The sequence below is a fragment of the Myotis yumanensis genome, unplaced genomic scaffold (genome assembly GCF_028538775.1).
Source record: "Myotis yumanensis isolate MYYU_CA2020_CCGP unplaced genomic scaffold, mMyoYum1.0.hap1 SCAF_9, whole genome shotgun sequence".
Taxonomy (NCBI): Eukaryota; Metazoa; Chordata; class Mammalia; order Chiroptera; family Vespertilionidae; genus Myotis; species Myotis yumanensis.
In genome coordinates, this window is record NW_027223760.1 from 74,888,622 (window position 1) to 74,915,201 (window position 26,580).

The window sequence follows — 26,580 nt, forward strand, 5'->3', positions numbered from 1 at the left end:
TTTTTTCACTCTTCCAAGATTACGATTTAATCTGTCCATGTAAGACCCATGTCAACCTGAAACACTTTTCTGTCTACCCAGATAACCTTTCAGGGCTTCCTAAGCTTCTCATTTCTTCTTTGACTGCCTTTTATATACATACTTCAAGTTGAATTTTAATAGCACACCTTCAAATCCTGAGTTCTTAAATGTTCATGCACTTCCTGTATTGACTGTCTTAGGTCACAAACAAAATTATTCTACAGAATTTTTAGGACATGGCCCCAGGTGTGTCAGGATGACTACCTTTGTCTATATAGTTATAAAAAAGAAACAAAGAAATTTTACTTAATTTTTTAAAAATTCATCTACAACATTTCCCACAGTTCATTCTAGATCCCGGGCATGCTCAGAAAACACATCACCTGCATGTAGTCTCCTAGAAGTACGAGCAGTGAAGCTCTTCAAACTCCGGAATTCTCTCATGGTAGCTCTCCTCTTTTGAACCCAGCCAGAGCAAGCATATGGCACAGTGAGGGTAAAAAGAATAAGCTAAAGTTAACAAATGGCAAATCAAATTATAGTTCTCTGCAATTATGACATCTCAATTGTTTAGTGAACAGCTACTACGTGCAGATTACTGAGAGGAGGCAGGAAGATTAAGAGAATGAAAGACCTGACTAAAACAGGGTTGCCTTCAGCAGGAAGTTATTGGGTCAAAGAGGCAACCAGGTGCACATTATTCATTGTAGTGCAAGGCACCACATGCATGTTCCCCTGTGAGGGTGCAGAGGAGAGCAATTCCTCCTGCCGACTGGGGGTGCCAGCCCTCCCTGGCAGGGCAGCTGCTACTCAGCTCCAGTGCTGATACAGGAACAAGCATCACGTTGCCAGACCTCCCTGGATTTTTTTTTTTTTTTAAGGAAAATGGCAATGCAGATTTTATGTAGACACTCCTGATTTTTTAATGTTGTCAACCAATTCAAACTTTTTCCAAGCCTTGTTTCCATAAGCCGTGTTGAGCCATATCCCAGAAGTATCTGTCTCTGAACTAGAAGTGAGAGTGTTCAGAGGGGGTTAGAATGAGTCTGGAATGGTGAAGTCATTCTCCAAGACGGTCCAAGCACCATGGTTTCATCTCTGGGTGATGAGAACTATAATGCGCTTGTATAAAAGTCGTGGTCTACTCCTGTCTGTGTGTTAGAAGGATAATTCTGATGGCAGATGGGCACTTGAAACAACTTGACAGCAGTGGTTGAATTAATGAATGAGAAAGAGAAAGATTAGGGAAGGTAAGAGATTAGAGGCCAGTAAGTAGGTTCTTTCAATGATCCAGACGAGGCGTACAGAGGTTAACTTAAAAAAATGGAAATGGAAAGAGAGTAATAAACACTGAAACTCTCTGAAAGGAAGAGTGATGCCTTTGTGGAGGTAATTCATGGTGTTTGCTAACTTTTTCTGGCTCTTCTCTCTGGGAGACAAGAAGTGTCTAGCATGACACTTCTTGGTGCCCTTACCTTTGAGTGGTGCCATGTGACTAGTGCTGGCCAATGAGTTGTGAGAGAGTGACAGGGCTACTTCTGAACCAGAGCATTTAATTCCCACCTTGAAGAGCTCTTTTTTTTGTCATCATCCAATGGTCAAGATAGTTGCTGCTCCATCAGCTTGTGAACCTCTTTAATGAGGTAAGCCCCCCTACCAACTTATGATGACATGAAAAGAAATAAACTTTCTTGGGCACAACCACTGAGATTGTAGGACTGCTGTTACCACCACGTGACCTAATTTATCCTTACTGGTACATTTGTATTTGCCTCTTGTGTCAATACAGCAATAACCAAGTAAAAATAAGGCTACTTTACTTCCCATAAGCAAAATCAGCCAGCCTGGCAGGAATCCATGAAACATACGCAAAAACATTTGTACTCACATATGTAAGACCATACTACGTCCTAACCTCATTAATTTTCCAGCCTCTCCTGCTTTTTATGAATTTTCCCAAGATTCTTTGTTTGATCACTCTTCTTCCAGTAGGATTATCGGTAATGTAATTAATAATTCCATGCCAAAACCGGTTTGGCTCAGTGGATAGAGCATCGGCCTGCGGACTGAAAGGTCCCAGGTTCGATTCCGGTCAAGGGCATGTACCTTGGTTGCGGGCACATCCCCAGTAGGAGATGTGCAAGAGGCAGCTGATCGATGTTTCTCTCTCATCGATGTTTCTAACTCTCTGTCTCTCTCTCTTCCTCTCTGTAAAAAATCAATAAAATATATTTAAAAAAAATAATAATAATAATAATAATTCCATTAAATTATTAGTTGTCTTCTTTTTTAACTTATTATATATTAAAGCTTAGACTGGACTATATAAATTGAATGGCTAATATGCACATTAATACAACATAACCAAATTAGCCATGAAGTATATTAATTTTCCTGCTAAAGAATTCTATTATAGCTATAGAAAGAGAAAATAAAAATGAGAATAATAATATTTATGATATAATCTGAGTAAATTTTAAGTGGTAAACATTTTGCTACACAATTAAAGTCATTTAATTCTTTTTAATGAATATGGAATGGAATTGCAAATCTGTCAAGGGTATATTTTTAATTCCTATGTTTCAAAATATAAAAATAGATGTAGCTTAAGGAAAACATTAAAATTTATTGTGCAGGCCAAGAAAAACTAGGCTATACGTGGTCCTAGGATCATGTCTGAGTTCATATTTCTTCATTTGTAAAGTGAGAAGACATACACGCCACCTCCCCTTCTCTAAAAATAACAACGAAATGTCATCAAATCTATGAAGCTATTTGGCAACCCTGGTGTTGTTGTATAGGAACAAAGCTGAATTACCTGCTTAGAGAGTTGGAAGTGCAGCCTCTGTAAGGAAGGTCTGTGGTGCCGTGGGAGAAGTTAAGAAGAAGAGAGCGCAGTCAGATTCTCAAAAGGAAAGCTCTTGCTCTACATTCCAGCAACCACAGACTTCCAAAGGAATCAGCCACCGCATCTTCGTCACTTAACTTTTTTAATGTGAACTGACAGATCACTGGAGAATAACTGTAGGGAATAATCCCCATACTGGCAGAGGGGATGGATTAAACCAACCATGAATATAAGCACTGGCCCATGTGTCTGTAGCCTAACAGAAATTTGAGTGAACATAGTGCCATGTTTCAACTAGGCACAGTATCCATAGAATTTCCCGTAATATATTCTCCTGTGATCATGCATCTTCCCTTTCTATGTGAAAAGCTCGGTTTTTAACGAATATGGCTTCACTTCTACCCTAATGATTCAAAAGTTTCCCTGGAAAAACCACGCTCAATAAATGTGCGTTATAATTTTAAACCTTCTAACCTCCAGTTAGAAGGTCAATGGGCCTTCTGAGAAGGGGTTACCAAGGTTGTAAATAACTGTTTTTCACATTTATGGAGGAAAAATAATAGGATTGAATGTTACATGAGCACTTCTTTGAGCTGCTTCCTAGCTCACCCAAATGTACTTTCTGTCATTGAACTCATATGGTATTAAGAAGTGAAGGTGGTATAGTCAATGATGTACTGGGAACTTCAAACCTCTCAAAACAAAACAAAAAATGCCCGTGGTTACTCATGGAGAATTGGAGGATGAGCAGAGTTCATGGAGAACTGACAAGCAAGAGCCCCATTGTCTCAGCTGTATTCTTCACCAAGCCTCCTCCAAAGTCCGTAAGAGAAGGAAACCAGTGATTGTGGGAAGGTTAGGATTTGCTGATGAATAAATTTAGCCTTATCTGTTGAACAAATGGATTTTAAATCAAGAATAAATGTTTCCGTTTACAGTCAATGATTCCCTGCAGGCTATGCAGAAATCAATCAATCAAAACCAAGGGACATGTAGCATCTATCCACTGAAATTTAGTCAAAATACACATTCAAATTCTAAGAGTTCTCATTTGATCTGGTGTCACCACCTGAAAAGAGGAGTTGAAAATCTGATGGAAATGGCAGGAGGGGATTACTTCAATCCTTTCTAAAGGAATCTTATTTAAAGTTAGCATTGGGCCCAGCCGGTGTGGGTCAGTGGTTGAGCATTGACCTATGAACCAGAAGATCACAGTTCGATTTATGGTGAGGGCATATGCTCAGGTTGCAGGCTTGATCCCCAGTGTGGGGTGTGCAGAAGGCAGCGGATCAATGATTCTCTCTCATCATTGATGTTTCTATCTTTCTCTCCCTCTCCCTTCCTCTCTGAAATATATATATACTAGAGGCCCAGTGCACAAAATTTGTTCAAGGGGCTTGGCCCTTGCAGCCACAGCAGTTTGCCTCGCCCCTCACAGCCGTGGCTTTGTCCTGAAGGTCGTCCAGAAGGTTGTTTGGCTGTCCAGTCTAATTAGCATGCATATATATACATATATGGCCCAGTGCATGAAATTCGTGCACTCAGCAGGTCGGGGTGGGGCGGGGGAGTCCCTCAGCCCAGCCTGCTCCCTCTTGCAGTCCAGGAGCCCTCAGGGGATGTCTAACTGATGGCCACCAGTGGGATATCATTAACACTGCCATGGAGGCAGGAAAGGCTTCTACCACCACCACTGCACTCGCCAGTCATGAGCCTGGCTTCTGGCTGAGTGGTGCTCCCCCTGTGGGAGCACACTGACCACCAGGGAGCAACTCCTGTGTTAAGCATCTGCCCCTGGTGGTCATTGAATGTCATAGTGACTGGTTGTTCCACTGTTTGGTCAATTTGCATATTAGCCTTTTATTATATAGGATATATATATATATATATATATATATATATATATATATATGTATAAGTTAGCATTGGTATGACTGCATTTTCTTCCTCTACTCATGCTATACACTCACTTAACGAGTAGGGCATCCACGCCCGGCTTCTCACAGCTCAAAGTGTCTAACATTTGCCTGTGCGGGGGGAGAGGTCAGCTAGGCCCGGGTTGTCCTAACTAGTCAGAGGAAGGTCCACTATGGTTTCCCACCTTTGTGCCCTTCAAGAACCTTTTTGTAGTTATTTCTCCTTTTCTACTAGACTATCTGAAAGGGTTTTCCTTCAAGAAAAATGCATTTTTAAAGAAATTCATATGCATATTCCCTCTTAACACATATTTGCAATTTTAATCAATCAAAGATGTTTATAACACTCATTTAAAGCTTCTCAGCAGCATGAATTAACTAGTTTCATCACATTGGATAAGCTTGACTGTAGATTAATCCATGTAGTCTTATTAGAGCATTCATCAACAGAAAAATGGGTAAAGAAAATGTAATATGCAGGGTAAAGCAAAAAGTATCGTTGCAGTCTGAGTATGCAAAACACAGAGTTTATTCTTGTGTTATTATTTATCATTGTATTATTATTACAGTACAAACAACTGTAAAGCTACTTTTGTCCCACCTTGTATGTTTAATAAGATATTATTCTTCCATGAGAAAGAAGGAAATCCTGCACTTTGTGACTACATGGGTGGAACTTGAGGTCATAATGCTATGTAAAATAAGTCGGAGAAAGACATGTACAGTCTTACTTGTAGAATCTTGCAAACACCCAAACTCACCCTGGATGGTGTGGCCTAGTTGGTTGGGTGTCATCCCATGCACTGAAAGGTTGCTGGTTTGATTCCTGGCCAGGGCACATGCCCAGGTTGCAGGCTCACTCCACGGTAGGGGGCATGCAGGAGGCAGCTGATTGATGTTTCACTCTCACATCAATGTTTCTATCTCTCCCTCTCCATTACTCTCTCTCTCTCAAAATCAATAAAAACAAACAAACAAAAAATACCCAAACTCATAGATACAGGGAACAGATTCATGGTTGCCAGAGAAGGGGCATGGGGAGAGGGGGGAAGGATGAAATAGGTAAGGGTGGTCAAAAGGTACAAACTTCCAGTTATAAGATATATAACTGGGGATGTAATATACAGAATAGTGACTATAGTTAAAAAAAAACCACTGTATTGTATATTTAAAAGTTGCTAAGAGAATACATTTTAAAAATTCTCATCACACACACAAAAAAGTAACAATGTGTGGTAATACATGTTAACTAAAACTTGTGATAATCATTCTACAATGTAGATATATATCAAATCATTATTTTGTATACCTAAAACTAATAAAATGTTACATACCAATTATATCTCAAAGAATTTTATTAAGCATATTTTATATTAAAAACTAGAGGCCCAGTGCATGAAATTCATATACAGGTAGAGTCCCTAGGCCTGGCTGGTGATCAGGGCCAATTGGGGCCTTCTGGCTGCCCAGCCAGAGCCTTCCTTCATTCTGCACCGCCCCCTGGTGGTCAGCACATGTCATAGCGAGCGTTCGAGCTCCCAGTCTCCCAGTCGAACTCCCAAGGGGACATTTTGCATATTAGCCTTTTATATATATAGATAGTTCATTCCTGCTTGATTAGTGTTGCTCAGTAGTTGAGAGTCGACTTATGAAATTAGGAGGTCACGGTTGGATTCCTGGTCAGGGCACATGCTGCAGGCTTGATCCCCAGTGCAGGGCATGTAGGAGGCAGCCAATCAATGATTCTCTCTCATCATTGATATTTCTATCTCTCTCTCCATTTCTCTCTGAAATCAATAAAAAATACATTTAAAAAAAAAATGAAGAGGACAGTTTAAAAAAAAGAAGAAGAAGAAGAAGAAAAAATCCATCTGGGGAACTTATAACTGCCACCCAATTTTAATGGCAACACATCACAGAGTTCTGTGGATAACATAAGCTGATATCCTACTCAGTTATTTTCCTTAAAATGTCACCAAGCCTGATCACAGTGCTGCTGCTGCCCTATGTATAAGCATAAAGGAAACATTCTCTTACCATCAAGGCAAACGTGTGCCATGAATAAAGGTACTGTGGCCTTTCCCCACCTTCCCTGCAGTCCTCCTTCTCACCTCTGCTGCTGCAACTCCAGGTCTCTGTTCTCTATAATAACTCACGATTCACCCCCAAATTAGCATCTTTATCCTCAAAATGCACATTTGTGTTTCATATCAGCATGTTTTAAAAAAGGTTTTGCTTGCAGCAAGACAGAGGCACAACTTTACACACTTTCCGAAGAGCTGAACAATTCATCACGGAGCGGACACCTTCAAATTAGCCTCTGAAGCCAAGTACTGGTGCCGCCTCTGCTCAAGAGCAGGGCTGTGGAGGGCACCTGTGTACGAGTGGGTAGTTATCTTTGTTCCAGCTCTCAGGGGGAAATAGGGTGCCCTGTCTGTATAAGTGATTCTGTTATGTTAAGAGGCTTTGGGAGGCGACAGGCCTAAGATGGAGTTTTCCATAGCACTCACTAGCTACGCAAACTTGGGAAGGTCACTTAAACTTTCTGAGCCCAAGTTCTATGTGTATAACATGGCATTGATAGCATCTCTCCACATGGTTGTCTTGAAAAAGGAATACATGCCTATTCAATGAAAGTACTTTTCAAACTATTAAGCACTGTCTTATTCTGAACCCACATTGTCATCACTGTTCTCCGCCTGCTGACAGTGTCCAGCTTCCAAGACTTCTCAGCATTTCTGGAAGTAACAGGAGGTGCCTGTGTGTGCTCAGATGAGTCCATGGTCCCCTCTGATAGTAATCCCCTTTCTCCGCTCTGTCAGACCTATGCCTCTGTAGCAAGTGCAGCGTTTTCCTCCCTGTGCCATCCAGCATCTAGTGGCCCTGCCCGCATCTCTCCCTCCACTTCACCAGGTATAGTCCTTGCTGGCGGCTGCCTTTAACTCTCTGGACTACACAGCCATGTGGAGGGAAAGATTACCCTCTCCCCTTGTGGTGTCCCAAGGCAACATGGCTTGGTCTCCAGTGTGTGACTAGATAGAAACAGTCATTATTATTATTATTATTATTATTATTATTAAAAACATACATAGCATAAAATTTGTCATTTTCACCATTTTAAAATAGACAGTTCAGTGGCATTAAGCCATTCACAGTGCTGTCCAACCATCACCACTATCTAGTTCCAGAACTTTTTCATCACCCCAGCAGGAAACCTCCATACCGGTCACCACTAGTCTGTTTTCTGTCTCTATGGACTCACCTATTCTGCATATTCCATATAAATGGAATTATTCAATATGTGTCTTTGGCATCTGGATTCATGCACTTAGCCTCAGACTTTCAAGGTTGCTCTTATTTAACTCGGTGTTCCCTCTCTCCCTATGACCAGGCTTGCGCCAGCTGACTGGGCTAAAAGTGGGTTTGAATAGCCATTACTACCATGCCCTGTTCAGGACTCCTAGTCACTTTCAATGATAAGTCCCCACCTCCTTCCTTCCTCCGTAGCATGAGACTTATCCCCGCTGTAAATGTATTTCTATGAAGCTACTGTAGTCCCGGATATGTCCAGGAGTGTGTAACATCAGTCATGAATAATAGCTCGTACTCATTCCCGCAGACACTCAAATCCAAACATGCCCACATGTGCCTGAGCCTGAAAAGTCCAAGAAATGCTGAAGTTGGGATCCCCACTAGAGGGCTGATAATAACACGATGTTACACTTTGTGTTAACCAAAGTGAGGGTGTTGTTCCTTTAGCATTTGAATACGATTTTGCTTTCTGTGAATCCTAAGATCTTTCAAATACTTTGCTAAGTGAAAGACATATCTGCATGTGTTCAGAATCTTTCATGGACTTACTCTTTATATGTAGGTATATGTTTTGCTTTTACTTTCCATTTCTCTGATTTGAAAGTAGTCTTATGTGAATCCCATTCAATATCATTCCATACCTCTGCTGGTGTGGTTCTCTTTACGTGTGTGGTTTCCTGAGGAAACCTTTAACAAAAATTCAAAATAAGAATTTGTTTCTAATTTACAATGGACATAAAGAAACCGAATAAATGGAGAAATGTAGGATTCTTGGCTAATCCTTTGTCATATTTAATTATTTATTTGGAAAATTTCAAGCCACTGGTTTTGCCATAGTGTCCCCTTCTCTCTAGGAAATGCAGAGTGTGGTTGAGTTTTGTCCTTTATTTTTTTCAATAAGTTTAAAAAGTTTTAAATAGCCTAATGTAAATTTCTATGAATCTCTTTTTCTTTCATAGCTACTGTTATTGTAGTTAACGTCTATATTTAACATTGGCCTGTAAAGTGTAGTAACCAGACATGAAGGAAATAATCACAAAAAGATATAAATACCAGGGGAGAGAATAAACTCTTTAATATATCATAAATAGGGTCAGAGATTTATCCTCCAAAATTACCATTTTATTGGCAAACATTCCCTAAAGTTCAAATATGTTCTTGAACCTTCCTAACTTGTGTCCGTATCTCAGTGTGCCTTATACAATTAGCCACTTAGAAGCTAGATATTTTAGCATTTTTAAGCTTTTATTTTCATACTATAGTGTAGGTCAGTGGTCGGCAAACTGTGGCTCAGCAAACCGCGGCTCGCAAGCCACATGCGGCTCTTTGGCCCCTTGAGTGTGGCTCTTCCACAAAATACCGGCTCTTCCACAAAATACCAATTTCTGCGCATGGGCCATGAAGTTTCAATCACACTGTACGTGCATGCCTGCACGTGGTATTTTGTGGAAGAGCCACACTCAAGGGGCCAAAGAGCTACATGTGGCTCGCGAGCCGCTGTTTGCCGACCAAAGGTGTAGGTGGATTTGGCATTTTTAGACAAGAGTTACATTACATTCTTGTATGACCCACTCACGATTTCCTTTGCATCCAGGATGTATCTGAACATATTTTATTGTCCACTTTGCATGCAGATGCCAAATTAGTTTATGTAACTCAGAAGTTTAGTTTAGGTCATGCCTTTCCAAGCAAGCTGCAGGTCATGGGAAAGAAATAGCCAATGTGAACTCACCAACATAAAGGAATGAAGACAAATTTGGGACCGTGTCTCATAAATAGGTTAGGGTCTGTTGCACCTAGCCATCGGCCAATATCTGTCTGCCAATATTCCCTGGTCTTCCTGTTTCTAAAGGCTGCTTTAGATAAATGCTTTTCTAACCAAAATGAAAGGATGGTATTTAAGTCAACCATGAGAATAAGCACTGACAGATGTGCCTCCCTCTGAAAGAAATCAGGACAGGATTGATTTGAATCAGGCAGGAGGCCAGATGCAATTATTTCCCAAAGTCTGTACGTCCACCCGAAGGAGACATCCAGCCCACTCCCCCCACCCCTGTGCCTCATCCTTGGAGGTAAAGATGGAGCTGGGCTCCCAGATCTTCAATAAGATGTGATTTTGTACAATAGGAGCCGGGGGAGGGCAGAGAAGGACAAAACCAAACCACACCCTTCAAGTTCCAATAAATGGCATGTTGACTGAGAATTTTTATTACATAGACTTCATTCCTTGGAGCAGTTTTGGGTTATCAGCAAAACTGAATATAAAGTTCAGAGAGTTCCTACTGACTGGGCATCTTCCAGCCCTCTCTCATGCGCACCACCTCTACCTCTAGAGTTCAGAGCACTCTGGGTTTACACACAAGGAGGGACACACACCAGACTGAGCGCTGAGCAGACCTAGAGTAATTCATTGACCCAGTGAGGACCAACCTGGAACACATCCCAGCTGGTCCAACGTGGAAGCCCTACATGGTAGCTGAGAGCACAGAATTGATATTTGGTGTCCCCGAGAACTACCACGTTACATTTCATCATTACAGCTATGCCTTGTTGAAACAAACCTGAGTCTACTGTATATTTGAAATCTGACTTACACCAGAGGTTAATTGGACTGTTCCATCTTCCCACCACTTCACAAGATAAGTTCCTCACCTTCTCTAAAGTCTAAAGTCACTCAAAACTTCCCAGAGCCTCTGTTCCAGGCAGCCTATTCTCCACATTGTCCTTCAGAAATATCACCTGAGCCATGCTGGATTCTGGATGTTTCTCCACCCGGAATATCTTCTCTTGGCCATTTTGGTCAATTTCCACACTGTTGACCACTTCTTGATATGTATCAAACATCTAATGTTAGCAGGACTCTGTAACATGTACCTCAAGACTGATCATTTCTTATGAGTTAATCTTATCTCCACAAATAGACTACAAACTCCTTAAAGGCAGTTTTGAATACAGCATATTACCTGGCACAGTACTAGTGCGTGACTATTATTCAATGAATTTTACAAAATTATTCTTAACTTTACAAAGAGAATCACTGGTTGATTTCCTTACAGAGAAAGTCCTTTCGGTGTCCTCAACATATGGGTCAAAGTACACACAAATATGTTCTTGAGAACATACTTGTTAAATAAAGACACGTATATATCACTATAGAATCACTAGATTTTTTGAAGGAACATTTTCTAAAAATAGGGACTATAATGTTGCAACCAGAAGTTATTACCTCTGGAAATCTTGATAAATTCTAGGTAAGGGAGGAGCAGGAAAACATTGCAGCCCTATGCATTCAGCATTGACCCTTATATTTATTTGTAGGCTTGTTGGAAAGTTCTCCGACTGAAATTCAGGCAAAGAAGGACATGAACTTGTAGCAACAATTTTCTCTAGATCATTCTTTGGCCAAACTGCATGTCTTTCTGCTGTAGAAATTGTTCAGTGCTAGATGGGAGTCTGAGAACAAATTTCTTATGCTCAGTGTTAAGACAGCTTGTCCTACCAACTCTTATTTTTCACATAATAAGAAAATCTTGAAGAAAAGAGAAAGAAAGAAAATCTTGAAAGATGATTTCATTTTCTCAGTTTCTTTCGTGTCCTTGGGTTGCTAATGTGTTTAGTTACCACAGTAGACAGTTCACAATCGCCTACAATAACCCAGTTTGGGGGGGAGGAGTATCTCTGTATCTTTGATCAGCAGGCAAAAACCTCAGGGTCAGGATTCTGACTCTGCAAAACAGAGAATCGTGAATTGTAGAAACTCGAAACTAACATGTCTAATCCAATTGGCAGAGGTCTGAAGTGGCAAGTGAAAAGGACACGATTCATGGCATTGGTGATGAAAAGCTTACAAACTATTTAGTTTTCTGTTCTTAACGCCAGTCCAGCATTTACCAAAAGAATTAAACTGGTTGAACCTTAAATCAAATCTTGAAAGCATAAGTGTATTGCCCAAGCAGTGTAGAAAGGAAGAGAGAAAGTACTTTTAAACATGACCTCCATTTCTAGTGATATCTTGGCTTATACTGCTCAATTACCTTTCAAAGTAATAACTTGATGTGGTACATTCTCATCTTCCTTGAATTTTTACATTTTTCCCAAGAAGTGACTCTTTTTAAACATATACATATATATATTTATTGATTTCAAAGAGGGAGAGAGAGAGAGAAACAGCAATGATGAGAGAGGCTCTGGGGATCCAGCCCTAACCCAGGCACGTGCCCTGACGGGGAATTGAACCATGATCTCTTGATTCATAGGCCCACGCTCACCACTGAGCCACACCGGCACAGTGACTCTCTCTGCCAGTGCCCCACAATCCTTTCACGTACCAAGGGTGAGAGGGTTAACTTTTTCTAAAGGGCAGCTCACACCAGACAAGCTGCCAGAGACACACAGCAAAATGTTCTGTCCTGTTTGTTTCACCCCCACGTGTGTGTGTGTTTGTTTTTTCCTTGTAGCTACCTCATCCCTGAACTCCCAACTCCAGCAGCTCCAGCAACTCCAGCAGCTGCAGCCGCCTCCGCCGCCCAGCAGCCACCCGCAGGCGCCCCCACCGTCCCCAGTGCCGCAGCCCCAGCCCCAGCCGGCCCCGCCCCAGCAGCCGCCACCGGCCTCCCAGCAGCTGCCAGCACCGCCATCGCAGCCCCCGCAGCCTCAATCCCACCCTCACCCCCAGAATCAGAACCAGAACCAACCGTCTCCAACTCAGCAGAATGCAAGCCCCCCTCAGAAACTCAGCCCATCTCCAGGACATGGCCTTCCGTCGCAGCTCACACCATCCAACCCTCTGCAGGTATGCCCTCCGCCCGGCCCAGGGGCACGCAGGCCTTTTCCATGGGGCCGCGCCCTCCCCCAAGGCAGAGGCCAGCAAAACTTAGCGTCCAGTTGTGCAGCGTCTAATTCAAATTGATCTCTTAGACAGAGGCAGGGGAAGCACATAGCAGGCAAAGGGGAATGCATGTGAAGGGAACAGATAGAACCCCGTTGATGTTACCCTCCCAAGGATAAATGTTATCTGCCTCCTCCGGTGAGAGGCCGGCACTGTAAGTGCATTTGTAGCCTGTAATAATTCCACTTTATGATACTTTTTGAAGGCAGCAAAGATAGCATCCAATTAAAATTATTACTAGCACCGTTTTGTAGCCCCGCGGAGAACTGTATCTCCTGTCCATGAGGCATGGTGGTTATTTCTCTAGATTATGAATACGACAGTGTCTTACCTTAAGTACTTTGTGCTCTTTTGTTTCTATTTTTCTAAAGACTCTCTGGGGTTAGGAGGGTAAAGAAATTTAGCCCCAGTCTTATGTCCCAGATTCCAACCATCACTCCCTTGACTAACAAGTACTCTAGATTCATGCCAAGAGCCTCACGAGTATGCATTATAACGGTTATTTTAAAAAGTAATAAGGCTTCTGTATTATTACTGTGAAGCTTGAGGGCAACCAAGATACTTCAGGCTAATCGTGAATGTTCATCTTTAACCTACTATCACCGAGGAGCAATGGATCGGAGCACTCAGGAATATTTAACTTTAGAGTTCAGAAAACCTTTCTTAACGTAGAGGCCTTTAAAATAATTAGCTTCAAAACATAGTGACTGTGATATCAACACATCAGATCCAGAAATTAATAGCTCGGTTTTAGACTTTCATGATGGTTTCCCGCGTGAGATTTCAGACGACTTAGTACATTTGTAGTGCAGTGACACAGTCTGGCAAATGGGCAGCCTATGCATTCATTTCAGAGCCAACTCCCCCCCTGCCTGATGGTGGGGCATGCAGTCTTCTTACCCTAGGATGGCAATAGCCATTGCATTCTTAGGGCCCAAATAGGAAAGTATACAAAAGTCACAAATTGGTACACAGGCAGAAAGGCAAGTAAATTAGAGACTTAGCCTTTTAGAACCAACTTCATTTGCTATGTTTGTTATTTTAGAACCAACATTTTTCGTATGAACTTGGATTCTCAGTGGTGGCCCAAAGTTTTCCTGGAAATGAAAACATTTGGGTGAGATGAATAATTGTATTTTCCCTGGCACTTGGGTCATAGCTACTTTCAATTTGGACATTTTCCTGAGACGGGTTTGAAGTTGTATTTTTTTTAAATATCACAAGTATGAGACAACGTACCACTTTTGACATAGGACTGAAATGAGTTTTAAAAGTCTTTCCTGTACACTTGACAGCTACAGAAACAGTAGACATAATCAGATTTACAAAATGCATGATTACAATAATCTTAATGTTTTCTGCATTTGGAATTCAACTCTATTATCCCACAAAATGAGCTTAATACTTTTTGAGAGCAGTTAAATTAGATGTATCCGTGCACCATGTAATTAAACACTTCCTCTTTCCAAGTCATCAAAATAAGTGCAATTACCAAAGAAAAACCTGCCCTAGTCTGAGGGAGGAGAGCCCTCAGCTCTGACTTTAGTCATTGTATGTCATCCAGGAGTCCCTGCAGCTGAGGTCTGCGGACACCAGCCTTCCTGGACACTTACAGCTTATGCATCTCTATCAGCCAGTTAAAGCCAAACGCAGACAATCCATTTCAATGACTGGTGATGAGACTTTAGAAGAGGTAACCACTCAGCCTCATGAAAATAAGTTGTATTAGGATAATTTCCAAAAGTTCTCTTTACGGTTTGCCGTGGAAATCCAGGGGCTGTTTTGTTTTGTTTCTGCAACAAATGAAGGCTCAGAGCCTCAATTCTTTCTCTATAACTCTGAGGTAATGTTCTAATTTTTTACTGTTGGAGTTTTAACTTACAAACTTAATAAATACACTGGTAAGAGAGTACTCCAACTTCTTCTGTAGATCTAATGGATAACAACCAAAAAAAGTGATTTGGTAAAAACTTGTAAAAGTATTACCAAGTAGATAAAAAACTAATTTTGAATAAATCTATATCAATAGGAATAAAAGGAGTTTTTTCCTTTACTATAGGCATGTGTAAAGGAAATGGAGAATTCCATGATTTTGAAATATTGTTTTTGAAATATGTTTTGTGGAACATGGAATATTTGAACTTTTTAAGAAGAAAACCATTTAAAAGAAACTGCATAGGTAATGATATTTTTGAAGTAGAATAAAGTGTTTTTGTTTGAAGATTATTAAAGGAATAAAGGTAAACTAAATTCATATATGACAGCTTAAATTCTACTTAATTTTTTTATTTTCATGTGGGCTTTACCTTTTTACATTATTCAAAATCTGTCTCAGAGATATTAATTTAGAACTGTGCAAGTTAGATTGTCAGGAAAAACCAGTAATTCGGGTTTTTTGTTTAAAAGAACTTTGAAAGATAACAAGTATTTCTGGGACTATACAGTTGTCTTCAGAAAAAAAAAAAATCAGCGCAAGTGGCTTGTATAGGTATATTTAAATGAGGTCATTTGAGATGAAAAAAAGAGCAGCACTGGCAGGTTACTCTAGACTTAAAGCTAAAATTCTCCAAATAGTTCTCATCAGGGTTTCCCATGATATTACAGTATAATTTTTTTCACTCTTTAGCTCAATTCCATGCAATAACTCACATTTACAAAACCAGGTTGTTGTTTCAAGACAGATATAAGTTTAAAGTATTATCACTTCACAGAGGACCAGATAGGGGACTGACTTCATTAACTACGTTTGATCCTCAGGGTTATAGGAGGACTAATGGTCCAGAGTGGAGGTTTGTCTTTATGTTCTGCATTGAGACTCAATACCTGCCTACCCGACCTATGTTTGGAAAGAAGTTCTCCAAGCATAGATCATAAACACAAAGATTTTCAGGGGCCAGGTAATAAGTATAACTTGGGTATAAAACTCAAAGTCAAATTTTGAAAACAGTATGAGACAAACAAAATGCATCTGTGAGCCGAATTGAACCTTTGGTTCCAGGATGGTTATAAATCCATACTCCTATTTTTTGCTGTAGTTTATCAGCTGTAGGCTGTGCCAGAATTTGAAACTTGAGTGTGTTGGTTAGACACAGATCAGAAACATAAATGGAAGGAACTAACTTTTGGGGGAGAAATATGGCCTAATCCTTCCTGGGTAGAAAAAAAAACATGTAAATTTTAATTTCAATATATAACTTTGATCTGGATAAAGACCACATAAGCATAAGAATGGTGAAAGAAATATCTCCTTTCTATGACGTTCGAGATGGCTCTTCTTCAGACTGTTCCTTGGGTGTTTTCGTTTGCACAAGGAAAATTCCAAACATTGTGTAAAAGCCCTGATGTGTGCGTGTTCCTCCCTGAGTGATCTGGAGATGAAGTGGACATGGTTGGAGCCTAGTCATGGTACCATTGGAATGGGGAGCTTGAGGGCTTGAAGCCTCATTCTAGTTCTGACCTGCTTCCAACTAGCTAACAAGTTTGAACAGGTCACCTTGGTTCTCTGGACTTTGTTCTCCTCATCTGTTAAATGTGTGGGCTATATGAGTTTTAAACTCCTTTTCAGACCTATGAATCTATGATCTAAATGTTAGCAGGCCTCTCGAATTTGATTGGCTCTTGAAAACCCGAGGTCTTAACGATTCTGTGAGTTTTCTTCAAGGTCAGGTTAATTTCTTCCCACTCAGCTGGGTGGCAGAGTGGAAACAGAGTGGGGACAGACATAAGTGGGATAATGATAGCAGAAACGGATTTAATCTTAGCCATGGAGTCCAAATTAAAGTCAAGTTTTAATCCTCAGAGAGTCACTGCTGCAAGCTCTGGTCCCAGATTGCTTTTCCACTTACCCATTAAAGAAGCTTAAGAAACCCAATGCTGCATTTAACCTTGGCCATCTGCACACCGTCTTGCACGGCAGGAAACAGGATAATCTTTCCCTTTCTTGGTGTATTGCACATTTTAATAAATAACAGAGGGAGGGAGTGCTCAGTGGAAGCAGCTAGGAGAGAGAAAGCTATCTGTGCTTGTCTGAGGAATGAGGAGCGTGGTCACCTTCTCAGCAGTGAAGTTGCTTAAGAGGGCATAAAATTGTCCCTGGCTATGTACATTTGCTAATGTACAAGTCTTGTTACCACTCAGGCATCCAGGAGTAAACTGCATCCCAGGTCCACCTCTGTTATGCAGTAGGTACAGCCTCCTTCCTGATCTTCTCATTTGGGATGTTTTCTCACTGGCAAACTTTAGGACTAATTTCCAAAGTGGGTGAGTGATACAGAGAGTGGCACATGCTCATTTTTTTTTAAACCAAGAGCCCAAACCCTTGTTAAATAGTTAGACCTAGACCTACATGATTTTCATCCTTTTTAAAGCAAATGGTCTCCAAACATGGCTCCTTCTTATAGAAAAGACTCAGTATCCTGGGCCAACTCTTTCTCTCCCCAGCAGTTTGTCTTAATCAATTTAACATAATATTAGTCAAAGCTTTGAACTTTTGTCATCTATAAAAGGAAGGGGTAAAATTAAATATTTTTAGAACTTCTTCTATTCTATTTGGAGTTTTATGTTACAAACCCCTAAAACAGTTGGGTGTCTATGCCAGTGCAAGGGGAGAAAAGGTTCTAGGTTCTAGGTTCTGAGGCTGGAGCTCCGTAAATTAGACTAAGAAAAGACCTTAACAAGAGAAAAACAAACAGGAGTTTATTAACACATGCATCACATGTACACATGGGAGTATTTAGTAATGAGTAACTCAAAAGGGGTGGTTAGAACTTTGGCTGACATAGCATCTTAACAAAAGAACAACACATTTTTAGAGAAGTGACAAGACAAAGGAAAAAGACTATGAGCTTTTTGTGGGAATGGGAATATATGGGGAAACTAATAGTAGCTAAGGGCTAGTTTTAAAAGATTTGTTTTACAAATTCTTTTGGTGCCATTTCTGGGCTGATAAGAACCCAGAATTGTCTCCAGTAATTCATGTCCTTCCTTATATAGAGGGTAAGGGGTACACCTTTACAAATTTATGTCCTGCTTTTAGGTAAATAGGAGGATAATAGAGAACTTTTCTTGTATCTGCTTTTCTCAATTGCCTTCAGCTCAAAAAAAATCCTCATGCTGCAGTGAAACACTTTGGGGTGGCATATTCTGCTACCATTTGCAGGCATATTCATATAACCCCTTTGTGGTCATTGTAAATGCTAATAGAACTCAGACATCTCCGTGCCTACGCAGGGCTGAATCACTGTGCAGAATTCTCCCAGCCTAGACCAAGGCGAGTGAGGCACTCATCTCAGATGCAAAACTCAAGATGCACCCCAACATGTAGTAATCAATAAAATCTATAATATTTTAATACAATATTTTTAAAAACCAACAATGAATGCCAAAATCCAGGGTGAACTAAATGTCAACTTTAGTATTAGTAACAGTAGTGTGCCATATTTGAGCCTGAGGCAAAAAGAAAAATCAGTAATACTTATTCTGTTGATCATGAACTTTTGCATTCTTTTTTTTTTTTACAGATATTGAATTAGATGTTATTCATCTTGATTACTGTGCTTTGGGGCACACCCTTAAATTCTGTGCCCCAGATGAGTGCCTCATTCACTTCAACCTAGTCCCTTCCAGCTTGGCTTCCAGCTGTGTCAATGGTTTAGTTAGTAAATACTCTCCAAGGTCAGTGGCATTCTGTGCACGGTAAATTTCAATCAGGCCTTGGATTTCACTGCCTAGTTTAACTTGAAAATAACACTAAATTTGGTGCAGTAGAAAAACATGAGTACATGTTGGATACTAGATGGGGCAGGGAGGTGGGGTGGAAATCCATCCTCCTTAGCTGTGTATTGCACAAGTCTAATAAACCAATCATTTTTATTGAATTGAAATATTAGGACAATCAAGTAACTTCTTTTGGCTGACATTTTTCACTGAACTAATTTCTGGTTTTATGAAATTGAGTATGTTTGGTGAAAATGATGGCTGTAGATACCATTCTCGCAGAACAATCCAGACCCTCAGAAACTTTTAAAAACTGGAAGAGTCCACACAGACTGAGTAAGGCTTCCTCTTGGGCTATAAAACCAAAGAACACTTTATTATTATGGATGAGAAAATCCGTCCAAGCCCAGAGGGTTATTGTGAAGATTAAATATAACATACCGATGAAAATGCTTTTCATGCTATAAGTTTGCTATGCAACTGTTGATTATACCACAGCTATGAAAGAGTATGGATTTATTTCTGTTTATACTACCATCCATCAAATTGAGCACTTAATTTATTATTCACTCATTCAGGAAGAGGTCGGGTGGGATATGGGAGTCCCTTTACCCAACCATATTCAGCACAGAATAAAATAAACAAAACATACTTATCCACATTGTCTGCAAGGGACAATTTTTTCTTTTATGAAAGAAAGAAAATCTCCTTTAAAAAAACAACAACCCTCAGTTCACATTACTGACATTTCAAAGAATTTATTGCAAGCATTTGAGATCCAGGAGGAACAACAAAGTTTATATTGCTTTGAGAGTGGCAGGGGGGAAATTAGTTTACCAAGAATATACTTTATATACTCCGGTGCTTCTTTGTCATTGTCTAGATTTCCCGTTCCTGGGTGCTGCTCTGTAGTAGTCAGATCGTGTAGAAAGGGGTTTAACAAAGCAGGCAGCATGTTCACACCATTGACTATGGAAGCTCACATCAAGTACTGATAGATGGAAAGGGTGCCAGACTCAATGGAGGTGGAAATATTCTTCCAGTATTTGAACATGGCAAGTTAGAACTTCTCAAGGAAAACAGCCCCACTCTGATCATGACCGGGGTCAGATTCATGGCCTGTCTGCAGCGAGCTCAGCAGTGAGCTCAGCAGTGAGCCTGCGCCACACACACACTCTCCAGTCCCATCACTGTCTGTTGAATGTGGCTGATAAACAAATGCCCAAGTCCAGTTGCGAATGCTCCTGCAACAGTTTTGTCTCCATGTGCATAGCTGCAGGTTATAGTGGCAAGTTGAGATACCCCAAATGTGCTGGCTAGCACTTCACTCTGAATGAGCAAAACCTAGGCAGTATTTCTCTCACTTTATACAGTATTCTTGTGCTTTCATGATCAAGTGCTATTCCTCACATTGTAGCTTCCATTCATTTCCTACAGGTTTGGGGTAAATTATCCATGGGCTTTTAAACTGACTCCCGAAGTATAGACTTGCAAGTGAATATTACCCAGGTTGGAGAGATAGTGCTTTTATCCTTATCTGCAAACAATCATCAAGCATCTGTGATGTGCACTGTGGCCTGGGGAAGGTTTGCAGAACTGACAAGGTGGTCTTTAGAAACAGACGGACTTGGACTCTGATGCTGGCTCTGCTGGGCACTTGGGTGACGTCAGCCCATCCTTCTGAGCCTCAGTTTCCTCATTGGTGGGAGGGTGGAGGGGGGATTAAATGAGATGACTTAAGTGAGAGTATCTAATTCCATTCCTGATAGATAGAAATGAATAAAACTGAAAAAAAAAAAGACCATACCCTTTTATGTAATGATGTTCACTTTGAATTTATATTAGTTCACACAAACACTCCATCCATGCTTTTGTTCCGGCCCTCCGGTCCAGTTTAAGAACCCATTGTAGCCCTCGAGTCAAAAAGTTTGCCCACCCCTGGTCTAGAGACTATAATCTAAAGAGGAATCTGAGATAAACAGATCAACTCAAAGTTGAACAAAAAGCAGTCATGGGAATATAAAAATGAGTGTGTACACAAGAAAAGTATTCACTGCACACTACAGAAAAACCCATACAAGCTTGAATGAAGCTAACAATTACACAGCTATCTGTTTTATAACATCGAGTCAGAGAGGGGAGGAGGATTTCTGAGGAGGGGGACACGCAGCACAGGGCAAGCTGCACAAAGGCCTGGGATGGGGTGTAGGCAGCAGGAAGAAAGAGAATTGTAGCCATGTGAGCATAATCTTAAAGAATTTTCACTTCAACCCACAGAATCTTGGTTTCTCCACCAATATTATTATAAATATATTATCTTTTTCTTCTAAATTCCCAAAGTTGTGGTTTTTAGTGTATGGGTAAGCAGGAAGAATCTTGGTGATCCCAGTCTTGATGACCTAATCTCTGGGACTCCTTTGTGTCAGTTATTACACAGAAAGTTCATATTAGATGATCTGAAGTCCTTTCCAGCTCCACATTCTATTTATGAAATAGCTCAAATGAGGTCATTTGAATTGCCTGAAAAGAAAGAACTATACACAATACAGTCAAACCTCCGTTATTGAACATCTCTCATCACGATCAGTTTGGTTCTCAACCAAGTTGTTCAAGGATGGCGGGATGTCTCGGTTGTCTAACAGAATTCTGGTTCTCAACCTGATAACCCTTTCATGCTGATACAGTATATTTTTCTGCCTCTACAATGTTCATTTGGGTTGTCAGTGAAATATATATTCTTCTTTCCTTATTTGGCATCTAGCATTTTCTAACACAGTATTTCTCAAGTGTCTTCCACAAAATACAAATTCAAAAAATATTTGAGTGAAAACAGAATCTATGGTAGGTAGGTAGGTAGATAGATAGATAGATAATAGGTAGATAAATGGTAGGTGATTAGATAGATAGATAGAGATAGACAGATAGATGATAGATACTACACACTGACACTGCTAGCTATTTCTCAGTAAACATTAGAATATGCAAAGCTAAAAGACATTCTGCAGTAGAGATATCTAGTTAAAATTATTTAATCAAGGAATTCCCAAATTTATGTAACCACTGATCCTTTTCTTTTCTCCATATAACACTAATTAAAATACCATAGAAAATCTTTCAGGAACCATTGCATTAAAGCCTCCTTCTCTAATTATTGTAGCATCCACACAAATAACATAACTGCTTTTCCTTACCTAGAATCAAAGAGAAAGATGCAAATTGACCATTCCTTTGTGACACCCACCAGCCAATCAGGAGTGAGTATGCAAATTAACCCAACAAAGATGGCGGGTTGATTTGCATATGCAGGTGCCAAGCGGCTGGGGGCAGGGTGCACGCTTGTGTCATCGACAATGCAGGCATTCTGCACCGCTCCAGTCACTCTGGACCTCTGGACAGTGTGGGAAGGGGAACAGGTAGCTCTGGCCTGGTGAAGGCGGAAAGGCGGCTCTGGCCAGAGTCAAGGCGGTGCCAGCAGCCAGGGGAAGGAAGGCCCATTTGTGCATGAATCTTCATGCATTGGACCTCTAGTATTATATGCAAGTCCACAGACCCACTCCAATCGACTAGAGAAAGGAGAAAGAAAGTATAGAAAGATGGGGAAAAAAGGGAAGGAAAAACTCAAAATCACAGCAAGAGCAGGGAAAGCCAAAAGCAAGAATGGTCCTTACATTTGACAATGAGCAACATCACTTAGCTAGAACAACAAGGGAAGATCTGGCTGGATTGCCTTTCGTGGCAGCTGAGATCTTAGAGACCTTGTCCTTTACATGGTGACTCCCTTCCCTCTTCTTCACTGCCCATTATTTCTCCTGTTCACACACCAGCCCCGCTAGGACATGGAGAAGAGAGAGGGCACCACTGGACCACCTAGCCCCAAACCCATGGAATCAAGAGAAGTGAGAGATGGCATGCCCTCAACTCACCTTACCTCCACCCTTTTGTCTTTTGACCTAGTAATTTCCAGAAGATTCCTCAGTACCCTGGAGCCTCATTCTCTACCCCCTGTGTGTGTTTGTTTTTGTTGTTTGTTTTTTTAATCCTCACCTGAGGAGTAAGGATATTTTTTCCCATTGATTTTTAGAGAGAATGGAATGGAGTGGGGAGGGAGGAGAGAGAGAAAGAAATATGAATGTGAGAGAGCCACATCCTCCTGCAGTGATTGAACCTGCAACCCAGGTGTGTGCCCTCCCTGGGAATTGAACCCTTAGCCGTCTGGTGCACAGGCCAACACTCTAACCATTTAGCAATCCCAGCCAGGGCTCCTGTGTTTAACAAGGTTTGAATTCCAAACAACAGGTCAAATCAGCCTGAAATCTGTGTGGCAATCAGGACTAAGTCCTCAGTACCAGGCTGTCAAACTCTGTGTCTGTGGGGCATTGCTCCCATCCTGGTTCTTTTTTCTATTTTTTTGTTTTGTTTTATTTTATTTTGTTTTATTTTTAAAAAGACCCTCAGAGGCCCTGTGTTTCCCTTCTCTTTCATCCTCCACTGTGGAGATTAAATTGGGTATTCTGGCTTCACACATGAATACTGGGTCCTGTGAGTGCGGAGTTAAGACAGAGAAAGGCCCCATGTTGAGAGTACCAATGCCAGAGTCTCTTCTTTCATGCGTAAGAGGAACCCATGGCAAAAGTTCAGGTGCTCCTTGGAGTGGTGGTTGACCTGAAAAGGCAATTCTGCGTCCGCGGCCACCTGGTGGGGATGCCCGAGAGGCCACAGATGAACACAGTAGTGGAGGGAGCACTCTGCACATGTATGTGATCAGCTTCTTCTGGGAACTGGTGGTCTGCGCCTAAATGCCCAGGTGGGCTTCCGATCAATGCCACTTTCCCAGCCGACACATTTTGTCTGAACTGTCATCTGACGGGGATCAGCCTGGCACTACCCCTTAGTTTTCTACACCAGAAGATATTTAATTGTCATAAGAAGAAGTCAAGTTAGGGATCTCCTTTTCTCAGCTGGACTCCATCTCCTGGCAGAGGAGCCGAGCTCTCCGTCCTTGCCTTGTGAGGCTGCAAACGTGGCACTTAAAGAGAACAAAGCAACACGAATGGGTTCAGAGAGGAGATGTCAGGGGAAGCCTCTCACTTCCCCCAAGAAAAGCTCTCCTGAGTCCGGTTGGGTCGGAAACTTCTACTTTTTAAATCAGAGGGAAAATAATCTTGCGCTCCTATCTGAGGTTTTAAAATTGAACATTCCTTAGAGGAGTTGCCACCTTCAGTCTTCTGCACTGCATGGGAGGAGTTTGATCAACCTAAGGCTAAAGCCAGATGGTCGTGGACCCAACCTGGACAAGGCAGAACATTATTAAAGGCTTTAAGCAAAGATAGGATATTCTCCAAGCTCCCTGACTGTAACAATCACATTGAAACCATTTTAAGCATCTTCAAGGCACAATCTGTGTAATATTTTCATTGCCAGTGAGACTCCTTAAGTATTAGAGTGGGTATCTCCATACCAGATAATTAAGTATTCTCTGGGCCTTGGTGCCATCTCACCACCTTGCCTGACCTTCCTCCCTCTTCTTGACTCACTCAAGCCACACCATCTCCAAACAGCTGAGGCCATGCCCGCGCTCCTACCTCTGTATTTTGTTCAATCCTTTGCTTTCTTTTTCAAGAGAAAATTTCCAAACACAATGGCCGTGCTATCAGTGTTGCTGCACGTTGGGATCATCTGAACAGTTTTTTTTTTAAATACTAATGCCTGGCTCCCACCCAAAGATTCTGATTGAATCTGAGTGGGATGCAGTATGGGCATCAGCATTTTTTGGAATCCTTACCTGAGGATATGTTTTTATTGATTTTCAAAGATAGAGGAAGGGAAAGAGAGAAACATCAATGTGAGAGAGAAACACCCATCGGTTGCCTCTCAGATGGGCCCTGACTGAGGATCAAACCTGAAACCTAAGTATGTACCCTGATCGGGAATTGAACCCACAACCTTTCCGGTATATGGGACAACTCTCCAATCAACTGAGCCACCCAGCCAGAGCTGGGCATCGGCATTTTTTAAGCTCCTCGGGCAACTCCAGTGTGGGGCCAGGGTTAAGAACAAGTACCTATGGTCCTGCAAGTAGGCCTCCAATTATTCATTTCTAAACTAGCAGATTCCTACCTCTTATTTAAACAAAATGTTTTTTACCCAAAGTGTTGGTTGCATGAGTTGGTGCTAACTTTACTGCTGCAATATCATAAAACTAGGTCTTGATTTCTAAAAAGAATGGGCCAGTGTCACTACAACCTTACTCCGCCCCCAGATTCACAGCCCATCAGTGAATAAGAACAACCATGTCTGTACTTTGTCACTCATTCAAGCCTCTCCCAGACCCTGAAGTTGGGTTACTAGCCAATATTTACAGAAAAACTCAGACCTGGTGATTTGTTGTTGTTGTTGTTAATCCTCACCCAAAGATATATTTTTTCCATTGAGTTTTAGAGAGAGTGGAAGGTAGGGAGGCGAGAAAGAGAAAGAGAGAGAGAGAGAGAGAGAGAGAGAGACATTAATGTGAGAGAGGCACATCAATTGGTTGTCTCTTATAATGGGCTGAGGATCAAACCTATAAGCCAGGTACATACCCTTAACCAGGAATCAAACCCATGACCCTTAGATGTGAGGGCTGACCTCTAACCACTGAGCACACTGGCCAGGGCTCAAACCTGGTGATTTATACTAAAAATATATAACTGAGAAGAGAAATAATCCTTTTGACTCTTTAACATCCTCTCCAAACAAGAACAGCTGCTACTGATTGAGAGCTTATTCGATGTCCAACTGCTGCTAAATGTTGCCTCATCTAAACAATACCAGGGCTTTCAAGCTTTATTTGCAGGCGAATCTCCTTGGGACCTTGGTAGATGTAGACTCTGATTGAGTAGTTCTGGGGTGAAGGGCCCACCCCAGATTCTGCTTCAATAACCAGCTCCTAGGTAATGCTGACGCTGCTGGTCCATTGCCCACCTCTACTCAATGAGTCTTTGATAATCCTTCCGTGAGCTCCATTTTATAGATGAGGAAATTAGGGGTAAGGACCTATAAGATTCAAACCAAGATCTATCTGACATAAAACCTTGTCCACTGCACTAATCTGCCTCTTTTTAGTTTAGTTCTTTTTTTCATTGTGGGATTTCCATCTTTTAAAATAGATCACGTGCCCTGGCTTCTTTTTCTTTAGTAAATATATTAGTTTTGTTGAAGCCATGTCTACCAAATTGAAACTCAAGCACAAAGAGATTAAAGTGGTCTGCAACCACCAACTAAAGTAGAGCTGAGATGGCTGACAGGATCTCTGTGAGGAGTCCAAGCTCTCATTCCAATTTTCAGACCCAAGATTGCCAAGCTCTAGGACTGTGAAGACCACACCCTACCGACTAGTACATTCCCACCACCTTTCCTTCAGCAGCAAAAGTGCATTTGAGTCTGTCTGCCTCAGCAGGTGACGAGGGGCTCCTTTATACCATCATGTCAACAGTCTTTTTCAGGAGCAACAGCCAAAAGAGTAGCAGAATCATCCTTCAAATGTAGAGGCCATCACAGTCAGAACATGGTTCCGCTTACCTGGCGAAAGACCCTGTTGTGTGGTTTGTAGACATTCTTTACCCTCTTAGGGGTGTGGGAGGTGTGTACAAAATGACGTTAAGCATCTGTACTCCAGTCATATGTTTGTTTTCCAAAATGGTCATTTCTATTATAAGGGGGAATTTGCTTTATGGTTATTGGGAACTGTGCCATCATTGTAATGTTTTCTTCATAAAGTGAAAAAAAAAGTCTTCAAAAACATCCACTCTTTTGAAGTTCCTGGTGGTTCCATATTTCCTGTGAGCGGGCATGTAGACCCGGTAACCCAGGCAAATCCTTCACACTTGCCCAAAGTCTGCAGGCAC

At 41.3% G+C, this 26,580-nt stretch overlaps 1 protein-coding gene across 1 annotated transcript in view; it reads left to right on the forward strand.

Moving 5' to 3' along the window:
• The window catches only part of POU6F2 (POU class 6 homeobox 2), a 408,842-nt gene that overhangs the window by 280,332 nt on the left and 101,930 nt on the right, over positions 1-26,580 (forward strand). Inside the window, exon 5 of the mRNA XM_070425191.1 lies at positions 12,552-12,886. Coding sequence (XP_070281292.1) covers positions 12,552-12,886 — 335 coding nt within the window. The remainder of the gene's footprint in view (positions 1-12,551; positions 12,887-26,580) is intronic.